Below are 25,011 nucleotides of genomic sequence, written 5' to 3'. Positions count from 1 at the left end.
TGGTGTTCCATAGTTGAGTACTTTACTCTTTTTCTACTCAATTACGAAGTATTATGAGTGACAGACTGCTGCCACATACTGCGTCGCCACTAGTTGCCACAAACTTTTGTTAATTGAATCGTAAAAATGCTCAGCATAATTATTGTCGCTTCCATTGTAAAAACTTTTTACTAAAAAGTTATTGTTATTGTTTAACGGCCAAGTCGTAACATCCACTTAAATAATTGCATTCCTCTAATATTATTATTATTATTATTATATATTCCGATATGCGTTGGCATTTCCATTTTCTCCTTCCAAGCAAATCCCAAGTAAACAAAAGCCAAAATGCAAACAACCAAACGACGCCTCCTCCAGCTCCTCCTCCTCCTCCTCCCAAAAGTCAAGAGGGCAAATGTGTGTGGAGGAGGTGGAAGGCCGCTTGAGTTCATCGCTCCAAATCAATGCTACCTATCTAGGTAATACCTATGTCAGTGGCCATTGGCCATATGCCACCACAGCAACAACAACAACGACAGCAACAACTGCAGCAGCAGCAGCAACCGTTGCACGCATCTTGTCAACAATTTTTGCGCAATTTTGGACGCAATGCAAATTGTAAAATGCTAAATAAAATTGCGCTCACGAGGGCGGTACGAGAAAAATTGTTACGACCACCGACTAAAAATAAACTCGCATATAACGCTAATTGGACGTAAAAAATAAAGATTAAAGACTCTGCAGCAGCAGCAAGAGCAGCATGAATGATGGCCAGCAATTTAACACTATAATAACTTGTTATTGGGCACTTAATTTTGGTTTATGTTTTGTGGACATAAAGTGTACAAAGTGGGGGGAGCATAAAAGCAACGAGTAGTCAAGGTAAAAGAGGGTGTTATTAAATAGCAATGATATGTGTCATATAGAAAGTATAACAAAAAATCAATTTCATAAATTGTAAAATAATTTGTTGAATTATTAAATACAATTTAAATAATTTTAATAATTTAAAATATAAAAATATATTTATATAAGTTGCTTTGTTTTAAGATTTATTAAACCAAATTTAAAAATGATAAAGCAAAATTAAAATATATATAATTATAATTTTTTCTGTTTTTCAATTTCCATAAATAAGAATAGTTTTCACAGCTTTTTTTAGGGTTTACTTTTTGTCAGACTCAATTTTATTATCAGCACTCTCTGTTGCAAACTGTTTGAGCTACCCTCGTTGCCTGCTGCTGTTAGTTTGTTTGGCATGCAGCTGATGATGATGAGGAGGGCAGCAGCAGCTATTGACACTTGGCCGTATTGCCATGAAGCGCATTCCGAGTGCATTCACTCCGCTGTGTGTTGTACGCACTGATCTTTGCCATTCACACGACGACGCGCGACGTCATCATTTGCACAACAGTGCTGTCCATTTACATAGGGCAACCTTGTTTGTGTTTGTGTATCATCGCAGTACTAGCCATGATTTACTTAATTGAATACGTGTCAATCACACATTATTACAAATCAAGCAAATGTGATTAATGATTGACAATAAATATTCCAATTTTTGTTGCCCCTCTCTCTGTATTTGCATCACATTTGTGTGCCGGCTTAAATGAATGACTTTGATCATTTGAATGGCATTGTTAATGCTAAGAGCATCATCGATCCATATGCAAAACAGGTTTTGGCACAAAAACAAATCATTGCATTAATTATGTCAGTTTAATGTGCAAACTCGTTTACTCGCGCTCTGATGCGATAATGAGAGACACACACACAGACACAGGTCATTAATTAGTCTAAATACAGTTCATTAACATAAGCTGTTGGATAATCTATAGAATAACGATTACACTATGATACTTAGGCAACTGCATTGAAGTAAATAAAAATAATACACGACTGATGTATTAATTTGTGTACGCTTTCAATTAGAAAATATGACTATCATTATTTATTTAACTATAATATATGATAAATGGTTTGTGATTTTAATATCAATTCAATAATTTTTTTGCTACTAGTCATTATATTTCTAAATACCGTCCGAACTGTTTCTAAGTTTGTGGACTCGAGTGCATTGCTTTCTTTCTCATTTCCAATACTGCAGCTGGGTGCTGTCTCTATCTGTGTGTAAGTGTATGTGTGTGTGTGTGTGCGTGTGCCAGATTCTCGATTCGCAATCTTTTCAATCACACTCTCGAAAACGATGCCAAACATCCGCCGTGTTAAGCAAAAATAAATGCGTTTAACTTTTTTCTTTCTTTTCCGTTTTTTATTTATGCTTGTTTGGCTTTTGTCGTTCTTAGTGTGCTGTACATTATTTAAGCAAATTAAAACAATGTAAATTAATGTCAACATGCGACATTTAACATTAGAAGTCAAGCAGCTGCATGTTGCACATCACATTGCAACAAAAAACATAAACAGCAATAGGCAACAAGTGCAACTATCAGCTAAAAACATCAAAAGCATTGCACATGCAACAAAAAAAGAGACTTGTTGCAATTAGTCAAATTTGCCTGCAAGCAACAAAAGCAACAGCAACAGCAATACAGGAGCAATAGCAACAACAACAACGAATGATGAATTTCATTATGTGATTTGCTAATGTGACGCTGCAGCCGCTGCTGTAACGGCCAAGAGCGCAGCGGCAACGCTCTGCCAACGTCGTTTAAATGAGGGCCGCCCACGTTAGCGACGTCGACGTCGAACATTGAGCAACGCGAGTGCAATGCACGACGTCGCTGTCGCTGCTGCTGCTACTGCTGCTGCCAACAACTAAAAACTGCAAACAAAATGTGCAGTGCAATGCAAGAGACAGACAAAAAAAAAAAAAGAAACAACAAATGTGTGCGCTGGCAATTGTAGTTTTTGTAAAACAAAATGAAATTGTTACGCGCATTACATGACTGCGCTGTCGACGTTGTTGTTGTCGCGACTTTGCTGTTTGATAATAGCAAAAAACAACAAAAAGCCGGCGACGTCGCTGTCTCTGTCGCTGTCGACGTTGTCGTTGTCGAACAACGCCACGGCCCAATGACAAAAAGTGTGCGATAGGTCGGTGTTGTACTTTTTTTCTGTTTTTCGTTTTGTACTTTTTGTTTTGTGTCGTTTTGTTTTCGTCTACGTTTTAGCATAAAAGAGTAATGTAAAAAGCTTTCGGGTAAACTGTCGATAGACATGTGATACCGATGAAGTTAAGTTGCTATGCACAAGGCGATACATTTTTAAGCGATAACGATAAACTAGAATTTCTATGCGCAATGCGATGAATTTGTAATCGCAATTGAGCCTTTATCGATACTCAGTTCTTATTTGCATAGTGTATTTACAGTTTCGTTGTCGTTTGCTTTGTTTCAACTGCTGCTAATTGTTTGCCGCTGCTGCTGTTGCAGTTGCAGCTTGCAATTTGCATGTGTCGCGAGTTTATTGACCGCGGCGTGGGCAGCAGCAAAACTATTTATAGATAAGAAAATGTGGCAAGAGTGCCAAGAAACGTTGCGCAAGCGGCGAGCGCGTGACGGATGGAATACTCAAATTGCCAAACAGAGATGGCAACGAAAAGAAAGAGAAAGAGTGAAACGTAACTATCAAGATGGCATTTCTTTAATACTACTATATTGTTGTTGACCGGCAACAAGTTGTGGCAGATGCTTGTTGCTATGCCAAAGCCGCCACCGGATGTTGCGCTTGCCCCTTGCTTGCAATCGTAGCGCAAATGAAGCAAACATTTTTGCTGTTAACAACTTAATGCGCTCCGCTCGATGGCGTCGTCGTCGTCGTCGTTGCCCCGCTGATTATGCGCCTCAATCAACAGCAGAAACATAGCAAAGGCAACAACAACAGCAACAACAACGTCGTCGACTGCACTTCATAATTTTTGCTATCTGAGCTGCTGTCGCGCTCGCTTTTTATTTCACTTTTAATGCAATTAACTTGGCACTTGTCTGACAATCTGTCTAACTGCTTGACTCTCTGTCTAACTGTCTGTCTGTCCCTCTCTCTCCTTCTCTGTCTACATCAGTCTTGCTCTCGCCAGACATTGCCGTCTTTGTCATTGTCGCCGTTGGCTCGTTTTTAACCTGTAAAGAGCGTTGTGGGTTTTGTTTGCTTTATGGCCAGCTAATGCTGTTTTTATCTGTTTTTCTTGGCCAAGATTTATTTTATTGTTATTGGAAAAGCCGCACAGCAAATACACACTCGGAAAGTTTCAATAAAAGTTGCCAGCAAAACTTACATATGAATGTCTATTGTTGTTTCTCTCTCTCTCTCTCCATCTCTGTTTCTCGCTCTCGTCTCTGCTCTTATTAATACACCATTAAAGCGTGATTAATGTTGTTTATTTCGCTTGAAGTTATTAGCTAAATGTGTTAATTATGAGTGGCCGATTAGTTGGCTGCCAAAGATGAGAAAGAAAAGAAGCTAAACTCGTTGTTGAAGAACGAATTAAGTGCTCTATAATTGAACCACGTTTACTGATTGAATTAGATTCTAAAGAGCACTATAATTGTGCTTCTACAATATTATTTATTACAACTTGCAAGCAATTGAGTCACTCCTCCACTATTAATGCATAAAATACACACAGTGTCCTTCAATTTTTTTTTTGTTGTTGTTTGCATAAATATTGCAAATTGTTTTAACCATTTTCCAAGCGATATTTCACACCAAACATTAAGCAAAAAATACAAAAAAAAACTCTAAAATCAATTAAAAATGTGTTTGCCAATAGTCTGAAGTGGGCGGGAGGAGTGGCACACTATGACTCGGTGGGAGTGCGAAGGGTAAAGTGCTGGATTGGCTCATGGTAATGACCGCGCCAGCAACGTAGCCTGGTGTCCATGACAAAAATGCATAAATAACAAAAACGACAAAAACGACAAAAAGCGCAAACAAGTCGACGGCGAGACGACTTCAAACAAACAAAACGACTTTGAGCAAACAAACGAGCGAACGACGAGCGCCCAAAAAACGTGTCAAAAAATCATTTAAAATAACTAATTTTATATGCAAAAATAAACAGCCAAAAAATAAAAATAGCTGCAACAATGCGAAAACTGAAAACTATAATTGAAAAACTTTTATGTTTGCGCTTTAAATATGCATTTTTGATATTAGAAATTGTTTATTTATTTATGATTTGCTAATGCACACAAAAGTTGAAAGGTATTTTGCTAATCAAATTAATTTGAGCTGTTCATTAGCCTACAGTCATACTATAAATATTTTAAAAATTCAAATTCAAACAATACTTTAAATTGTTTTAAATGCTAAAAATATTGATTTACAGTCATGCTATAAATATTTAAAAATTTCAAATTCAAAAGTATTTTTTTAAATGTTAAAAAGACTATTATACAATCATAGCAAAAATATTTATAAAATTGAAAAGAAAAAAAGTAGTTTTATATTAAAAAAAATTCTATTTTAATAACCAAGTTAAAAAAAAATGTTTAATTTTATGGCAACTGGAAATCAGAATGATGAGATCTCTGGAAGATTTAGAGTAGAAATTTTGGGAAACTAAAAAAAATGGAGCACGATTCGTATGCAAGCTGGTTCAAAAACTACAGCCTCCCAGCTCTTACAGTTTTAGGCTGTGAGTTGATAGTTAGGTCTGAGATCAATAAAGAGGCGGTTAGACTGTAAATTTTGGGAAATCCAAAAGTACGCCCAAATTCAACGTTGTGTAAAACTTGCAGCCTCCTAGCTCTTACCGCTTGAGTTGTGCATTGATAAATCCGTCATTGTGTCCCTAAGTAACTCAATCAGGACAAACACTTTAGTATGCAGAAATATCTGCCAGAATAAAAAATTGCAGCCTCCTAGATCTTAACATTTGGTAAATCAGTCAGAAAAGTTGTAAATTAATTACTATAACTGGTACTGTATTCTATAAGTGGGTTTAATTTTTTGTTCAAATTCATTCACATTTTATTGCCTCAAAGTGAACGTTAAATTTTCTCGCAGTGTAACGTTTAGAGTGGAAAGCGAAACTATTAAATTGTATTTGAATGGAATTGCATAGCTAACAAATTCCAAGTGATATCACGACTATCTGAACAACATGTGTGTGACAACACCTAGAAGTTCAAGTCAACGTCAGAGCCAGGGCAAGCAACGATTGCCTTCGGTGTGCTGTTCTTGAAAACTTGCAAATGTCAGGCTGAAAATAATTGCTTAACTATTTGCTCGATATGTGAAGGGGTAGAGTAGAGGGCGGTAAGGGGGAATTGTGGCAACATCTATTAGTGCTGCATAATTACAGGCGCTGTGCAAAATGACGACGATGACAAATGACAAACAACGTCAAGTTTTCGGTTCGTAATTCGACCTTAATGAGGCGCCTTTAATTTAATTTAATTACCACCTGTCTAGCTGTGTTTCTCCTTCTATCTGTATTCAATTAACACCTCTCTGTCAGTGTTTGTGTGTGCAGGTAAATAAATGCAAGCTTCGGCTGCTGTCGAGTCTCATTTTGCTGTGTTTTATGTCTTTTGTTGTGTTGTGCATAATTTGTTTGCCACTCGCGTCACGCACATAAATTAGTAACTGCTCGGTTGACCCTCGCACCCACAACAACAGCTTTGAAGAGAGTGAGAAGCAGTGGGTCAATGTCGACAAATGTCGCTCATCGCTGATTTAGACATTCCGCCATTTATGTGATGCCAATAAACGTGTTTCACTCTGTTGCAACTTTATTAGCCAAGCAGCCACCAGTTGTTGGTGTTGTTGTTGTTGCTGCTGTTGCCCCCAGACTAGAACACACAATTGGCCCCATAGCTTAACTCAATCTATTAGCCAGATCACAACCAGTCGAACTTCAGGCCAGCTGCTGGCGAACTGTCTTTGCAGTTTTTGTGGCTATCTTCTGCACCATCGAGCATCGCATCGAGTAACGACCGTTTTGGCCATGTTGCGATGTGTGTTGTGTGTGCTGTGGCCAATATAAGCTTTAAGCATTTGTCAAATTGATTGCGAAATAAATTGTTGTTTTATTCGCCTGTGACTGTTGCAATTGCGCCTCGTTGGCCAAATTAAAGACGTCGCCCCATTGTGTTGCATTCATTGTCTGTCCGTCCAGAAAGATGATGCATGCATCTTCCGTCTTGCGCTCACGCTTATCTGCATATAATTTAATGCTAAATTATAGACTCTGCTCACCAAGAAAGGAGAGTTTCTCCATTTGCATTTGTGTGTGTTGTACGTGGCACAGGCGATAGGCATCTCTATGTCATTATAAATAATCGCTTAATTTGTTGCAAGCGATTTACGCGGTATTTTCGTTGTGTATCTTTAACTTTTATTCGCTTAATTTGAGGCTTTTCATTTGAAGTTTAATGTATAAAAATTTAAGCATTAAATCTTAATGCTTATTATTATTGGCTTTAGATGGATGTTGAAATGAAGATAGATTGATATATCGTATTAGTTAAATATGTAAATATAGTTAATAATAGAAAAAAGTAAGTGGGGAAATATAATAAAGAGAAATATATTTAATTGTGGTTAAGTTAATATGGTTATAGAAGGAATTTTATAACTTATATACTCCCATAGAATAAAGATTATATTCTTATAGAAAAGATAGTATTGTTTAAGTATGTACAAACATATTTCATTTTACTTAAGTGAATATTCATCAAGCAAGAATTTGAATGATTAATACATTTCACAATGAAGATTAGATAAAGAAAGATAGTTTTTTTTAGGTACTTCAGTTCAAGTCAATTCTCACATTTAATGCGCTTAATTGAGCTTTCACTCGAGCAATAAATCAATTAACTAATCGGAATTGTGTCTACCTTTTATTTTTATTGCAGGTATGTAGACCCTGTACAATTTCCTCGTACTCACTCCATAGTTGAGCTTGTGAATGACTCATTAACCGCAAACGAATGGCAATCGTGAGTACTCGACGCGCACAAAACCGCAAATGCTATCAAAACTTTAATATATGTGCGACTATATATATGTATATATATCTATCTCTACATATATGTATTACCTTGATATATTCATAGCTCGTTGCTGTTTCTGTTGTTGTTGTTGTTGTTGTTGTTGTTGTTACCCCCACATTGACTTTTGTCTTGTGTCTGGCATCGCATCGCATCTGTGGCAATTTGCATAATAAGCGCACAGCTGTTAATTAATAACGGTAACGGGTCAGCTGGCCAATAATAAACAGCAGCAAAACAGAGACAACAAAACAACAACAACAACGAACTACACCTTCGGCACAAGATCAAAAGCTGCTGATTATAAACGAGCAATAATTCGAACATATCAAGATGCCAAAAAGCGTATCACAAATTTAAGGCTTACAACTACTTTTGTTTTTTATGATAGCTACGAAGCGATATATATTGGGGAACCTAGGTAGGTGGAGCGTTGCAAGTATGAGTGTGTATGTGTGTGTCTGTGTGTGAATGATCAATTTGTTGAACGATCTTTTTGAAGTGGGCGTTTGCTTTACATACATAAGTAAATGTATTAGCTGAGCCGAGAGCATTTCCGCTATTCTGTTTGCAGCATTTTACATAACATTGGGATCACTCGCTACCCCAAAAGGGTCGAAGAGTTTTATGGCAGACCAAGTGTACTATAAATCTGTCCGTCTTTCTGTCTGTCCAGCCAAATAAATCTCTGTAACTCGAAGACTAAGCAAGCTAGATCCATGAAGTTTTGGAAATATATTCAGTTACGTAATACCTTAATTTTGGTAGAAGAGTTTTATAGCCAAGCGCTATAAACTTTTCCGGCTTTCTGTCTGTCCTCTCAAATAAAGCGCTGTAACTCAGAGGTTAAACAAGTTAGAGCTATATAATTTATTGTCAATATTCAGCTTGGTAATACTCAGATTTTGGTTATTGTGGCGCCACCCTAAAAAGTAAAAATTCAATTAAAAATCGTTTATAGCACCTTCTATTTTTGTTCGTCATATAATCGATGCAGTATTTAACTGTCGAGCACTCTCACTAAACATTTGTAGCTTGCTTGCCTGAAGGCACTGTTAAATCAATTAAGAAATCATAGACACGGTCACGCCCCCCGCCCCCGCCGCCTAGCTGCGTCAATTGACGACGCCGACGTTGCAATTTTCGAGTTTGCGGCGCCACCAACGCGCAGCCGGAGAGCGAGTTGCAACCGAAAAAAAAAATACAAAAACAACTTTGTATTTTGCAATTGCACGCTGCACTTACAGACAATACAAGCAACAATACATGCAACATTTGGTTGCAACTTGCACTCGTATCTCTCGTATTGTTGTGTTGTGTGTTGTAAGTATGTATAAAGTAGTCTGCAGCTCGCAATGCGATGGGGAGTGCCAGCTGTTGTTGTTGTTGCTGTTGTTGCAGCAGCTTTAGCTGGTAAAATTGATTTGTTGTGGCAATAAAAGCGAACGTTCAATCAAGCATGCCACAATCTGTCTAACAGATCTACAAGCTGCACACACTCTCTCTTTCTCGCTCTCTTTCCCTGGCTGCCAGTCAAACGAGATGCTGCACGTAGATAAGAAAAGCAGGCAGCAAAAATCTGTTGCCCAACATTGTTGCAACAGGATTTTGCACTTAAAATTCTACATAAACAAATTTTTTGCCCAAAAAGCTAATAAATAGTTAAAGAAAATTTTTCGCTGTTGCTGCCTGCCACATAACATATTTATGCTTGTGCATTAATGCGAGAAAAAAGTGCATCCAAATTGAAGGCGTGTGTCTCGCTCGCTCTTTAGTACGTGCCAAACGGCACAGCAAAAGTCGCCAACTAAATGAGCGCCATTTGCTGCCTCTGCTGCAGTTGCAGTCGCCGTCGCAGTTAGCGTCGAAGTCGCAGTCGCAGTTGACGTCGGCTGTTGTCGTTTGGCCGCCATCGCAATCTAATGTCAGATAGTTTTGCGGTCGCTAACCCGCCGCGCTGCTGCGTCTATTGCATGTGTGTGCGTGTGTGAATGTGTGTAGAAAATGTGAAAAATAGAAATAGCACAACGCAACACACACATACGCAAACATTTTGCAATTAGTTTGTGCGCTGTTGATGAATGCAAATTAAGAAAACGAAATGAAAGAAAGATCGAGAAGAGCAGCGAATAACGAATTGCAAATGCACTGCAGGCATTTAAGCAATTGCATTGCAAAGAAAAGTAAAATACATTATTGAATTCATGAAAATTAATAAACTTTTAATTAAAATCAGAATTAATGGAATTATAAAGCTATCCACTTTTAATAGCCAAGCGACTTTTGATGTGAGGGAATAGATAAGCTTTCTGTAAAGAATAAAAAAGAAGCCGCGTAATCTAGCATTTTCCGCCAAGTCGCAACCTGAAGATTGTGGCAAGAATGTTGCCCATGTATGTGCGAGTGTATGTGTGTGTGGATCGTAAAACGCCAACAATTGTTGACATCTGCCACACGCTGTCCAGCTGCTGCTACTTTTGTAGCTGGTGCTGTTGTTTCCTCTGCTTTGACTGTCAATCAAACTTCAGCGTCGTCGTCCACAATTATCCATTCTAATGACAACGCAATGTGCAATGTTTGTTTATAAGCAGCAACAGCAACAACAACGAAAAGATGGCTGCCACATGTTTTAGTTTGACAGAATGCCAACAAAATTGCGTGGCAACCAACAACAACACACATAACATATGTATGTCTGTCTGTATGCAGAAGTCTCCAAAGACAGGCTAAAGCACTTAAATACATACTACATACTAAAAATGTGATTCCAAAAAAAATAAGACGAAAAATACTAGAAAAAAAATACAACAACAGCCCAAAAAGATGTCAGGCCACAAATTTTGTGATTGCCTAATGTGCTTGGGCTAGTTGCTGTTGTTATCGTTGTTGTTGTTGGCGTTGTTGTTGTTACTTGGTAATTATTACGACTGCGGGCGAGTTGGCATTCTACAAAAGCTCTGCATATGTGTGTCTGCACTAGTGTGTGTGGGCTACAATGTTGCTGTGAAAATACTTAAAATGCCAACAGAGCGCCATAAAAAATGGCAACAGCAAAACAGTGCACAACAAAAGCAACAACAACGAGCAGAACAACTGTTGTTGCTTGAAGCACTTTCAGTTTCTCAGCAGCTCTAAATTTTTATTACTTTCGTTGTTGTTGCCGTCGTCGTGCTGCGTTGAATTCTCTCTCTGCCTACACTAACCTATGACAATAATTAGCAAAGCAAACAGCAAAATAGCAACAACAAGTAAGCAAAACGAAAACAACTAAGAAAGCTGCAGTCGAGAGTGCACGACTGCGAAATACCCGCTAACAAACTATAGGGAGAGCAGATAAAGATTCTTAAAAGTAGTATTTAACTGGTTTTTAACAAATTAGAAATATTCAAGCATATCAAATATTAATTTATTTTGATACTTAACTTAATTAAATGAAATTGGAAGTTAGAAAAGGTATTAAACATATTAAATTTGTATTAAAATAAAAACAAACTTAATAGACTCTTTTTCACTTTATTTTGAAGTGTATTTTATGAACTTGAATTTATAATTTCGATGGATTTTTATTGACATTTGCCGCAAGATTTATTGCTTAATGCAAATGAAGTATTTAGTTACTTTAAAAAGCATTTGCAAATAAAATATGACTAAAAGTATGAAATACAAAAAATAAATTACATAGAAATTGAAATACAATGCCAGGTTTTTTGTTTGTTCTTTGGTATATAGTCAAGTTTACTTGGCATACATGGTACGCAGCAGAGCAAAGAATTTGTAGGACAATTGCAGCAACTGTAAGAAGTTCATAATAATAATAATACAATAACTTTTCAGAACTTACCTCAGTCATTGTGCCTCTGGTGATCTGCATGAAAACAGTTGCTTTGAGAAAAGCTGGTTTTTGGGAGCGAGCAATGATAAAGACCAAAGTCTTGCGATATCTGACATCAGCGAAGTTCCAATCTTGTTTATAGGCAGCCAAAGCAATGCCAGAGCTCTAAAAGAATTTAAATGGAATAAACAAAGTATATTAGTAATAGCTTTTGAACTCACTGCATCGGCAATCAGTTGTCCGTGATGGCAAATCAAATACACTTGACACAGAGAGGAGACCAAGAACAAGAGCAACTTGATCATCAGATCAGGCGGCACTCCGATTGTCATTTGAAAGCCCACAAAGCAGATGACAAACGAAGAGATGAGAAAGTTGAGCAACAGCGGCACACCAAAGATCTCATTTAGTTCCGCTGACAAGCTCAAAAGACGCTCATGATATTGCACAACTTGTGCCAGGAAACGCGAATCTTGCGACCAATCTCCAGTGAGCTGCTTAAACTCTATAATCCTGCCCAGATAATCGTAGTGCATGATGATCAAAGTGGCCACAGCGCAGAGCAAGAGATCCGTTGAAACTTGTCCAGCTGCCGAAGTGTAGCCAGCAAAGTTCTGCGAGAAGAGCAGCAGATAATAGGACCAATTTCCTTCCCAGTGCCAAGGGATATACATCATATAGGGAAGAGTGAGTCCGACGATGCGTGTCTTGAGCCACAATTCGTAGACCAAGTACTGCGCAATGTTGAACAGATTATAAGTCCAGATGAGCACAGAGTAAAGTAGCGAGAAGGTCAAACTCAGGCGAGAGCAACTCTCCAGATATCTATCCAATTGATACTCTGACTGAGTCTCCTTCGTGCGTGGAAAGAGCTCCTCCAATTGATGCATTATGCCACTCAGCGATTCTTTCTTCCACCAAACAAATGCCATTTTGTTCATCCCGACGAGCACGAAGCCAATGTAGGACATTACCATGATGGCTTCCACGATGTGTTCGCCAGTGGCAAAGGAAATCAGCACATAGACAGTCTCACCCAAAAGCACCAAACTTAGATTTATAATGTTCGACCAGAAGACAAAACTAATCCATATGCTGGGCGCACTTTTGCGTGAAACTCTTGTATAAGGTTCAATTCCAACTGCCGTGTAGAAGAAGTTGGCGTACTTCAGGAAACTATCCATTTTGGCCATCGGCATTGTGCGTCCTTTGTTTTGTTAATACTTTTTTGAAGTTCAAATGCGCTTTACACGCACTTTATATAGCCACACACGATTTTCGTCGCAATCAATTATGTATTTAAATTGTGGTCACAAATGCAGAGTTGACTGCTTACAAAATCGTTTAATAACTGTTTTTAGTCTAATTGTTGGTTCTTATTGATAATTATTGTTTACATTGTGGTTGCGTTCATTTTAAATTGATTTAAAGGGTTAATCAATAATAAGTCTCTTTTTATATTAAGTGAAATTTCGCTTTGTAACACCCTTTTAAGCTTTGGCTACCGGGTATGAAATTTGTTATCTGCTGTTGCTGTTGTTGCTAACGAATCGAATGCGACGCAATTAGCGCAAAGCTTTTGCACCTCTCCCTCTCTTACATTAGTTTTACCTCAATCTCTCTCTTTGTCCCTCTTTCTCACTCTCGCTTTCGTTGAGCGTATTTCAAGGGCAGCCAAAAAGTAGACAATACTTTTGCCAACATTTCACAAATTACATTGAAATTAATTAGGCACAATTTGAATTTTTATATTAAGTATCTTCAATTAAGTGATTTAACTGACCGTAAAAAAATGTTATTGTAGACCCTTCACTACAAAAAAAATGTATGAAGTCTATTCAGTTTTTTTACGGTATGTATTAAAACTATTGATTTCCTCTAAGAACATTTTGATATTTCATGTTTGCACACAATTTTGTGATTTCATTTAACTATTCACTACCATTTTGTAAAAGAACATTACATTACTACATTGGTTTATTATGTTCAAATATTTAATTTTCTTAGAATGGATAGTTTAAATATGTTTACGTTAATTGATTTAATGTTTAATTTGCATTCTTTGATAATTTTTCCATTTGAATTTATTCGATTATTCCACATTCAATTATTAAATGTTCTATTTGACATTATTTTGTGAATTCATTTAGTTTGCATTTGTATTAAATTTTCAAATATTTAATTTCGTTTTAGATAATTTTATGATTTCGTTTAATTTCAATCAATATTGCTTTAATTTAAAATATGAAATTTTATAGCAAATTAAATTGACTATCAAAATTGTTGCACTTTTTATGCGCCTAACCAAAAATTAATGCGATTGTTAAGCTAAATGTGAATGGCATTTATTGAATTGCCCAAAGTATGTTAGCGTTCATTGACTTGTTAGCCAAGCTTCCAGCCAAAGCTGCCAGTTGGCAACATTTGCACGTTGGCTGTGTAAACGGTTTGTTTGACTTAACAATGCAGAGGCAAATTTGCTCACACTCACACTCACACAGCTAACAGCTTACTTTTATAGCTGCCAATTGGCTAGACAATTTCTATTAAAGGCAGTCGATCAAATTGTTGCTCCCTGCCACCAGAGTTTGGTGCTGCAGCTATCTTCGTCACGGGTTGTGCAACTGGCCCCCGGGGGGTCAACACCAGCCAATTGTGGCAAGTAAAATGCTGCATAACACCCACAACACATATTATGGCCAATAACTTTGCGGTTCACTTTTAAGGCTGTTAACGTTTCGTATGCGTAATATTTTCAGTTTTTTTTTGTGTTCGTTTTGGAGCCCACATGTTGCGCCAATTAATAATTGTGCAGCTATCAGATAAGCGAGCGAGCGCGCTTATTGCAGCTGCTTATCGCGCGTGCCACTGTGCCTCATTCTGTTGCACGCCCCAAACAAACGTGGCATTAACAATGCGGCTACAACTCAATTAAATGCTGCAACTCCAAATGCAACTGCAACTGCAACTGTTGCTGCTGGTCATGATCGTGTTTTTATCGATTGCTGCCAATCGTCGCCCATTTCCTTGACTCTCGAAAAGTTGCCAACAAATTTGTCACGCTTCCACAGACTTTACTTCCCCCTCTCTCTTTCCCTTTGGGGCATCGCCCACCACGCGACTCCATTGGTGGCGATGTGGCGTGCCACAAACTGCAGTTTGCAAATTTCGTTTTCATTATTTTTCTCTGGCTCTGGCTGCTGCCTGTTTCACTTGGCTCATAAAAAAGTGCCTAAAAATAACATTCGCACAACTTGGCAAGACAGCAGCGAGGCAACAACAGAAAAACTCGCGCAGTCTGCTGCAAAACTTCCACTTCAATCGTCTTGTGATTGAGAGTGTGAGGAGTGAGTTCTCAGTGATTGAGTGAGCTGAGTGTGTGAGTATGTTCATGTTCATGTTTGCTGCCTTTGATTCATTCACAAGCGAATGTCGCCATACCCAGCACAGTGGCATACTGACCCAGTAGTCAGTTGTTGAATGCAATAAAATCAATTAATACTTGCATTAGTTAATAACTTTGAAATATGTTTAATTTGATGTTAAAGCTTTTAGAAATTTTTTCAACGTTGAAGTGGACGAAAATATTATTAGCAGTATGTGAAATGATTTGAGAAGTCACAAAATTTAATTTTATTACCATTCAAATTAGAGTTTTTTGATGATAAGCATTAATTTTACGTCTCTGATAAAAATTACCATTAAGTTGTAAAACGAAAGCACATTAAAAGCTTTATTTGAGCTTGATTTATTCATTGAGCAAAATAATATTTACAACTGCAAATACTTACTGAAAACTAATCCATTTTTGTTTCAATACAATTGTCGTAAATGTGTTTTAATCTAAGAAACTTTATCAATAAGTTCATATGCATTAATTATGTTGTACAATGAAAGCTTAGGAATCCAAGGATTAATCAATGCCAAACATATTCTTTGTTTCTTAAAACCCTGTCAAATCTTTATATGTGCAAGATCCTTTTCATTAAGAGGTTAACCTCTTCAGAAACGTTAGTTATAAAATGATGCTCTTTAATTAAGTTTCAAAATAAAAGTACATTAATCAAAAGTTCTACTTTTTTTTCGAAAACCAAACGGTTCTCTAAAAAACTTATGAAATGTGTAAATGTAACATACTTAATATCTTTGAAAATAAAATCTTAATGAGTATATCTCACGCACATCATGCTCTCCCTAGCTCCTTTAGATGCTGCTGTTGATGATGATAACGTTGGCTGGGCGCAAAAGGGGCTTCGACTTCGTTGCGCCAACTGACGGACGAAGCTCATTTCTGGCAACGATTATGCTGATATTTGAAGTGCCTTTGATGCGCATTTCGCTTTTTGGCCATTACAAAAATGTATTTTAAAACTGAGAACCCCGAACTCGAACTGCCATCGTCCGACGCCCGCCTATTGATTTTTACGAGGCAAAGGTAAAGTTCGTTGAACTTGCAGCCAAAAAAAAACTCTACAGAGAACCCTTGGACAACTTACCTGACAGGCAGAGGCAAAGGCAAAAAAGGCAGTGCAAATTTGTGTGACCATTAATTTTGGGCAGAAACGACAGCTTCAAGTTAACACCAATTAGTCGCATCCTCTTGACTGTTTTATGCGAGCAAACACACAAACATTTGCATTTCATGACTGCCATTTATTTGATTTGCCTGCGTTATTTTTTTTCACTTTTCTCTCGTTTGGAAATCAATGCAACTAACTTGCAAAAGGCAACGACGAGCAAAGTCATTGACCAGCAAATGAAATTAAAGCTTGACCTGTGTCTTGTCAATTGTGTGTGTGTGTGTGTCTATTGACGTTTTCCTAGCTGCTTAACTTATTTGACATGGGTCAATTGTGCCACAACTCAGCTGAGTCGAAAGAAATGGAAATGGAAAACAATTTCTCCCAACTTCGTGTCTGGCATGTCTTCTTTTGCTGTTTTGCTGTTGTCCTGGGGGCCAGCCCATTATGCTGGCTTATTTGTTTTAATATTCGCTGCTCGTCAGCTAGTTTTTGGCCACGTTCTTTGCATATCCCTCGCGGCTGGCTGCGAGAGCGAGCTTATCGTTAACAGCACATTAAAGGATTTCAGCTTGTAGCCGACGGCTCTTTCGAGCATTTGGCTTATTGACTTTTGTTGTTATAGTTGTCATTGTCATTGTCATTGTCATTTGACGCCTTATCGTGCCCATTGTCGTCTACACAGCTTTGCTTTAAGCCTGGTTAGCCAGGCGTACACGAAAACCCATTCAAATGACAGTATATTTATATACTGTATATACACTTGGTATACGCATATTTCCTGCTCTGTCTGTGTCGCTTAGTCACGTGCATTTTCACGGCCTTTTCACACTTCCTGCCACAAATTTTATGTGTTGTCTGTCGCTGTCTCAAGGCCAACAAAATCGATGAGAGACTTGACTTTAATGTGTCTTGTTTGTCTGTTGTCTGTTTCGTTTTTTGGGCAATATTCTGTGTGTCTGCCTGTTTGATTAAACCAATCCATCAACTTGACAGTCGCCTTCGCAATTCAATCAAAATTTGCCAAGGCATGCACAAAAACAATTGAGGCAAGAGCGATGCTACCTTTTGCCACTTGAGTGCAGCAGCTTCACTCACTTCACACGATGTCGGGCTGTCCTGGACACGCCCCAATTGTGTTTTTGGCATTGTCTAACGCATTGTCGCTGACAGCATCAGCATCTCAACGGTGCCAGGACGATGTCGATGTCGACGTCGACACTTGTCTCGTCCTAGAATATTTTAATGTGCTCCTCGAGCGAGCGTCGTTTGTGTTAATGTCACTTGGTAAACTTGGCAAACTTTCGTCGTAGCATCCTTGAATATCCTTGCCTGCCTGCCTTGCCAGTCGTTGTCCTGCTCGTTATCTAGCGACGGCAAACGGCAACGACAGGCGGCGGCAGCATTGATTTAATGACGTTGACGCGACTCCTTTGACTCCTCTTCTCTCTTTCGCTCTTGCTTTATGCTTTATTTATTGATTTAAGTTTGCAATTTCTTTGCCATATCCCTTCGCTTTTTTCACTCTGCACTTAACATTTTGCTGCGTCGCATCGCTTTCTCTGTTTTATTTGTGCAGCGTTTGCAAAATTTATGCGCTGCCTTTGCTATCAGCCTCTGACTCTTCTCCATCTCTGCGGCTTTGTCTAAGCATCTTTTAAATAAATAACCAAAAACGAACAACAACAAAAAAAAAGAAATAATACAAAAGGGAAAAAATCAAATAAAGCGCCTCGCGAATGGTGCAATGAACCTGACAAAACATCTTCAACTCCCTCGTTGCATTTCGTTTCTTTTTTTTTCGGTCATGCGTTACTTTTATTGTATTGCTTTTTATTGGTTTTTGATTTGTTTCTTTTTCTCATTTTTACCTTTTCATACTCTAGCAGCGGATATGTTAATGTAGTCATTAAATTTGTAGCGAAACGACGCTGCTCATCAAGTATTTATGACGAATTGTCCGCATAAATCTAACTGCTATGCAAATTAAGTTCTACAAGTTGAATGATACAAATATTAAGTATACGTTCTTAAACTTTGATTTCAGATTTATCAAATTTTTATTATGAATTCGATTGTTCAGAAAATCTAAATAACTTTCTCTTTATTGAAAATGTAAATTTGATTTTAATTATTTACTGCTTAAGAGTATTAAGACTTCGTCTTGTTGTCGAGTTTCTTTCGTTGCTTTTTTCTGCTGCTTTTTTTTCCTTTTGTTGATGTCTTCTACATTACCAATAAGGCGCTTAGGTTGAAATGTAATGCGAGCGCAGATCCTTGATGGCAAAATTAATTATCGACGAGTGTCTCGCCCTCCCTCCTTCTCTGCACTCTCTCTCTCTCTCTCCGACATACAACTTTAGCCATCTGAACATTTTCTTGTGTTGTGTTGGCAAAAGTTCAGCAAAATCGCAGTCATGTTACGCCCTTTGCTTGTTGCTTGTTGTCTGCTGCTTGCTTTGAAGTTTTCGCATTTTATTTGTTTCTTACGACTGCATTCTACGAGTGTATGTGTGTGTGCGTGCGTGCGTGCTTGTGTGTATAATGAAATTATCTACAATGATAACTCAGGCAGAGCAATAAGCAACATGCAGGTTTTGCGCTTTGCTTTCGCTTCGCTTTTCACAGCCACACTTGAGAAGCGCCACTCACAGAGCAGGTTCAAAATTCGTCCTTCAACAGTTTGTGGCTGAGCAGCCACAAGTTGTCTGTCTGTGTGTGTGTGTGTGTATGTGGTGCCCACGAACTGCAATTTAATTACTCCTGTGGCTGCCTCTTTCGGTATGTTTGTGTATGTGAAAGTGCTTACCTAACCCACAACAACAACCAGCGACAACAAGAACAACAATCAAATTTGGCCATTTACCCAGAACAAGCTGCATTACAATTCGCCAGGGCAAACAAAATACCTGTGTGTACAGTGCAGCTTCACTAAGCTGTACTCCAACTTCTTACAAATATTTTCAGCTTTTTAAAGACAGTTTTCAAATACATAAATGAAGAGTTAAATCATATTTTTCTTATTTATTTTTATGTAATTTATATTTTTTATTTTATTAAATGTATCATTAACTTAATAACTTTTGTATTATAATAATTTCAAGTAATTAAAAATGTATTAATCAGAGTCTTCACTGTAGTCCTTTGTGCATATGTGTGGCATTCCAAGTCTGGTCTGGTCATGCTGACCTTTCAGACGCCGCCTCGTCTACATAAAACATGTAATATTCATTAGTTTGATTACCTTTCACTTACTCTTACTCTCCTCTCTCTTTCTCTCCACTCGAACTTTACCTAAGAGAAATGATGAATTTCAATTTTATTACTGCCTTTTTTTTGGGTTTCACTTAAAGTGCTGTTTGTTGAACTTTAAACTGCATAAAAGAAAACAACAGGCAAACTTTACTTGACCAGATAAAACAACGGAGCGAAAAAGTTGTCAACAAAAGAACCAAGCTGAACTCAACGGAGGTCCTGGGGCGCTGGCCTCGAGCGTTTCCATGTGCTTTAAATCATTTTCATTTTTAGCAGCCACCAAGAGCAACAGAAGCAGCAGCAGCTGTTATCCTTGGTCATTGTCCTGGCGCGCTGATTGCGCTGGCTGGACACTTATCGCACCTTGTTTAGTCAGTTAAACTGTCAGCTCACTCTGCCAAGTTTCTACTTGCCTCAACCCAACGGGGACTTGATTAATTGCAATTTGTGTGGCAGTTGCTGAAAGTTGCAAGAGTGTCGCTAATTATTAATGTAAATGTTTTCACTTTAAATGGACCTTCACGCGGCGGTGGGCGTGGCTGTCTGGACACGCTTTTGAATAGTCGCTAAACATGCGGTTAATAAGAAACAGCAAAACACAAACAGAAAAGAAAAAAAGCTGAATAAATATACTGCATATATGAGAAGGGAGGCGTGGTTGTCTGGCAACTGTCATTATACGGCGACTCATATGAAATCCTTAATTAGAAATGCTAATAAGGACTGGCACACGGCAAAGCTACTTAACCACATTGCGTATACGCCACCGCGAGCGTCTGACACCTTTAAGCTGCAGCAGAGCATTGTGCGATTAGTGGCCTCGATGAGTGCTTCTCACATGTGAAGAGCTCGCTTTCTTGCTATGTGTATGTGTATGTGTTTGTGTATGTGTATGTGCTTATAGCTAGTTAGCTGAGAGCAGCGCTGCTTTGACTTTTATTGGCCTTTAAAATGTCTTGGAGTGCACTGGCTTCGCTTTTTGTGTGTTTGCCTTTGCCAGGGGAGAGCTTTTTTAATGTCGTGTTTATTTTGACATTTTCATTATGTGCGTGCTTGTGTTGTCTGTATCTGTGTCTCTGTCTGCGTCTGCGTCTAGATTTTCCCGCATCTTTTGCACCCATTGTTCTATGCTTTTAATTATACATTTTTCGCCCCTTCGCTCAAAATGATATTGTGGCTTGTGTGCAAAAAGTTAGCATACTGCCGAAAATTGTTTAAATGCAATTCGCATTCACAATTTCCAGGCAAAAGTTGAACTTGCAGCTTGAACTTTTCTTCTGTGTTCTCTCTGCTTTCCTTTTTGAAAGTTGGCTTTTCTTAATCAAAGTTTTGCCATGAAGTTGCAAGTTTGCTTGCTCAAGTGCAACTCTCAATGCCCATTTCGGAATGGACTATTGTTATGCTTCGAGGTTAGAATTTTCACAGCATTTTCCCTTTTTTTTTGTGTGTTCTGTTGTGGCACTGTAATTAAAATGCAGACAGCCATTTGCCGTTTTGCCATTTTGAGTTTTGCTTTGCTTTCCGCTTGGCTTTTTTGCAATTATAAAGATATGCTCAAACTGAGTCCTGAGTCGTCGAGCTGATAACGCCAAAGTATGAGAGCGTGGCAGCAGGAAAAAAATGTAATTTGGTTCAACTGCTGCGGACCCAAGGGACTAGCCGACGGGCAACGCGCAACGCGAGACCAATTAGTTTGACTTGAAAGAAAGCAAAACGAAGTGCAACATTTGCAGTTGCACTCGAATGCCTTTGGCTGCCCTTATCGCAACAGGCTTGGAAATGAGCGAGTGATAAAAGCAAATAAAGAGTGCAGGGCCTATTACTGACTGTTTTATCAGCTGCTTATTAGTTGGTGTGTGGTGTAAAGTTCATTGATCCGCAACGGCGATAAGCGACGGCCAGAGCAGAGCAGAGCACAGGCCCCTATATAAAAATAGACTAGTTTATCACGCATACGCACCGTTCGCCCATTCGCAGCTGATAAGCGAACAAGCAGCAAGAACAATAATACTTCGTTGTCTCAATATACGAGTGCATATATACACATATGTATGTCCAATAGCTAAATCGACTGGGGTCTTAACTTAAGTGGAAGAAATTACACACAAGGCGAAGTTTGCACTGTGTCTGTATGTCTGTCTATCAGCCAAATAGCTTACAGTTCGTTTATGCCAGGGCTTAAGCTCCAATCAAGGCAATGTACTGTGACTTCATAAAATGCATGCCACACGCTTTCGTGCGGAATGCGAAAAGAGCATGAAAATAAAAATGGTAAAAATCGTTGCCAAAATGTCGCTCGACAAATAGAAAAATAATTAAACAATTAACTTTTATAGTCGCCAAGCAATTTGCACCGCTTTTTCTCTGTCTCAGCTGCTGCAGCATGGCGAAATTGGCCATAATAAAACTATTAGTGCCGCCAAATGCATTTAAATTGCTTGCTTAACTCAGGGGGCGTGGCACACACGCTCTCTTTTTTGGAGCATGTATTTTGCATCTGCTTCTTTTTTTTGGTAGAATAATAATTGCCAAAGGGAATATAAGTTGGGTTTTTAAAAAATACAAAATGGTTGCCCGTTGGGGCATCGTGCAGTTCAATAAACTTAAAGCACATTTTCGTAGCATACTTACGGGCGCAAGCGAAAAATATATTTCCAGAGAAAGATTGCATTTGTTGTATTTGGCTGTTGGCAGCGGCAGCGGCTTTTAGCCATTGCCAATAAAAGGCCATTATGCTATAGAACATTGAACGCAACGATAAATAAGCAGACTGTCCCAGCTCCTCTACATCTTGAAAGGGCAAATACAATTTATTTGCAAATTGATATTTAAGGGTCAGGCGAAAGCAAAGCCAAAGGCAAGCAGCTTAGCTAATGGCAAATGCAAAAATGCCATTGAAAATTGAATGAAGAGAGTAGCTAGCAACAACAACAACAACTACAAAAAAAGCGAATTAAAATTGACTCGACTGAAAGTGAAGGTTTTTGTGGATGCTAAAGCCAATGCCAATGCCAGACATGGCCAGAAAAGGACACTTCAAAAAAAGGGAAGAGAGATCAATGTTCAATTCTACATTTAACTGGCCAAACATCTTTCAAGCGATGTTTGTTAACTGAAGCATGTAATAATATTTCGTGCATAGAATTTGGCGCAAGTTCAGTGAACGATGTCGTAGCACGTGGCAACACAGAATTCGCTAATGAAGTTATAACAAACGCGTATCGCAGACGTAAAAAATGGAAAATATGCACGAATTTGTGTGCTGGCTGATTTTCATTTTTCGCATATTTTTATTTCGTTCTCTTCTGTTGTCGTGTTTAGTTTAGTTTTCCTTTGGCAATTGTGTCGCGCATTTGAATTAAGTGCAAATGACACGAGATTGCCAAAATGCAGGTGGGGCACAACATGCTAGAACAAAACGACAAAACGACACGCTTTTAAGCCACTTTCGAGTAGCGCTTAACCTTCTTCCTCTCCTCCCCTCTCTCTCTCTGCTTGCTTTTTGTCTTTAGAGAGCTGTGGCTGTCTGTCTGGCATTGGTCTGGTATCTGTTTTGGCTCGTTGGTTCGTTGGTTGCTTTTGGCTTGGCACTCCTTTTGCGTGTTTTTCATTGTCTGGCTGCTGGTTTTTTTGAATTTATTGAAATGTTTGTTTGTCTGCAGCGCTATTGCATTGTTGTTTAGCTCCAGCTCCTATGTGCCACACCGTCGTCACAGCTGCGTCTCTGTGTGTGCAGCCCTTTTCACTTGCCCCTCTCCGCGCTTCCTTTGTATCATTCTATTGTACTTACTGCTGGCAAAAGCAGCGCTCCTGCTGCGTTTGTTGTCGCAAAATATTATTACTCCATTTCATTTATAAGAGTGCGCTCCGCCCACACGCCCCACGCCCATATTGAAGAGTTTCACTCCCCCTCAAAGTGCTCAGCTCCATGTTATTTGTACAAGCTACCGACTATGCTTCATTCCGCTTTTATACTCAGCACATAACATTTGTCCAATGTGAGTATATTACTTTTGAGCTACTGTGGGAAAGTCTTACTAATAGAAATATAAACGGAAATCGAGTCATAAATTATTTCAAGTGTAATCTAACGATTTTTCTTAATAAAAAATTATTTTTATGTTATATTTTATATTTAAGTTGTATTTCCTATTCATGTCGTATACATAATTTATTTTATTTTCGATACATTTTTATCGTGGATAATTATTTGTAATTTATACTTCTTTGGAAATGTTTTCTGAAGTATGTTTTAATGCAAATTTTATACTTTGCTAAAATCCTATTTATGTTGTATGCATTTGATTTATTAAAGTCTACACTTTCCGAATATGTTTTCTGTTTCAAGTTTTGCTGCATTTTCCGCTTTCATTATTTTCTATTCAGTAAATTTCAGGTTTATAGAAATAAATTTGACACAGAATTTATATTGCATATGTACATAAGCATTTTCTGATTTTCTGAAATGGTGCTGTTTAATAAATTTGGTTGGTGTTTTATTTTAGTTTACATTTTCAATTCACATAATTTCAATTCATTCACATTCATTACTGCTTTATTTTATTTTACATTTTATAGTTAGCTTAGAACATCTGTCTTTGTTCTTAATGAGGAATTTTATACCAATTTTTCTACAGGGTATTTCTTGATTGAGTAGTCTACACAGTTGAGTTCTTAGTTATGCTCTTGTATTTCATTTTAACTGTTAGCTTTAGTTCTAACTCCTCAACTCCTCCTCTGGCTGTTGTTGTTTTGCGGGCTTAGGTTGATTTTAAAGCTTATTGTTGTGCTGCAGTTAGCGCTGTCCCAGGCTTGAGGGGATTCTCCAGTGCGGTCACAACCAGCAGCAGCAGCCAGAGCAGAAGTGGACGCTAACGCGTCGCCTTGGCTGGACTGAAGTTTGCTGTGCTGTGCTGTGTTGGCATGTTTGCAATTCCATTTCATTGTCAGTGTCATATGCCGCCGTCCGCTTGTTCTTGCTCTTGTCATTGGCTTTGAATGCTGCCAGTTAATCTGCCACTGCCACAGCCACTGCCACACGGATACAGTGGCACGTCTTGGATGCCACCGCGCACAGCTGGCTAAAAGTTGTTGGCAAACTCTTGCTTCGCTGCACGTTATGCTCAACTGCCGCCTGGTTGTGCGACAGCATTAAAAGTCATTTGATGTGGCTCTCGGTGCCACCACACACTTGGGCGAATTAAGCAGCCTGGCCACGCCCCCAAAAAACTACGACAACATAACAAGCGGCAAAGCAAGCCCACCTCGAGTGGCAGTTTGTAATTCATTTTGTTGCAAACTTTCTTCTTTATTGTCTTTATTGTCACCCACTCAAAACTCCTTTGCAGCTCCGCCTCCTACTCAGTTTTTGCTTTTGTTTTTCGTTTTTTTCTGCTGCCAGTTGGCAATAAAATTTTTCAATTTCCAGAAATGACAATCGTCAATTGAGGCTGATAGTTTTAGTTTT

At 38.4% G+C, this 25,011-nt stretch overlaps 2 protein-coding genes across 2 annotated transcripts in view; one reads left to right on the top strand and one right to left on the bottom strand.

Moving 5' to 3' along the window:
* The window catches only part of LOC132787161 (headcase protein), a 107,646-nt gene that overhangs the window by 63,411 nt on the left and 19,224 nt on the right, over positions 1-25,011 (top strand).
* LOC132784942 (odorant receptor 85c-like) lies at positions 11,502-13,133 on the bottom strand. Its single transcript, XM_060790867.1, has 3 exons — positions 11,991-13,133; positions 11,779-11,934; positions 11,502-11,729 (listed from the first exon to the last, which is right to left on the bottom strand). Exons 1-3 carry the CDS (start codon positions 12,966-12,968, stop codon positions 11,673-11,675), a joined length of 1,191 nt encoding a protein of 396 aa, XP_060646850.1. The 5' UTR covers positions 12,969-13,133; the 3' UTR covers positions 11,502-11,672.

Source organism: Drosophila nasuta, chromosome 2R, assembly GCF_023558535.2.
Source record: "Drosophila nasuta strain 15112-1781.00 chromosome 2R, ASM2355853v1, whole genome shotgun sequence".
NCBI lineage: Eukaryota > Metazoa > Arthropoda > Insecta > Diptera > Drosophilidae > Drosophila > Drosophila nasuta.
This window is presented reverse-complemented; position numbering and strand designations above follow the sequence as displayed.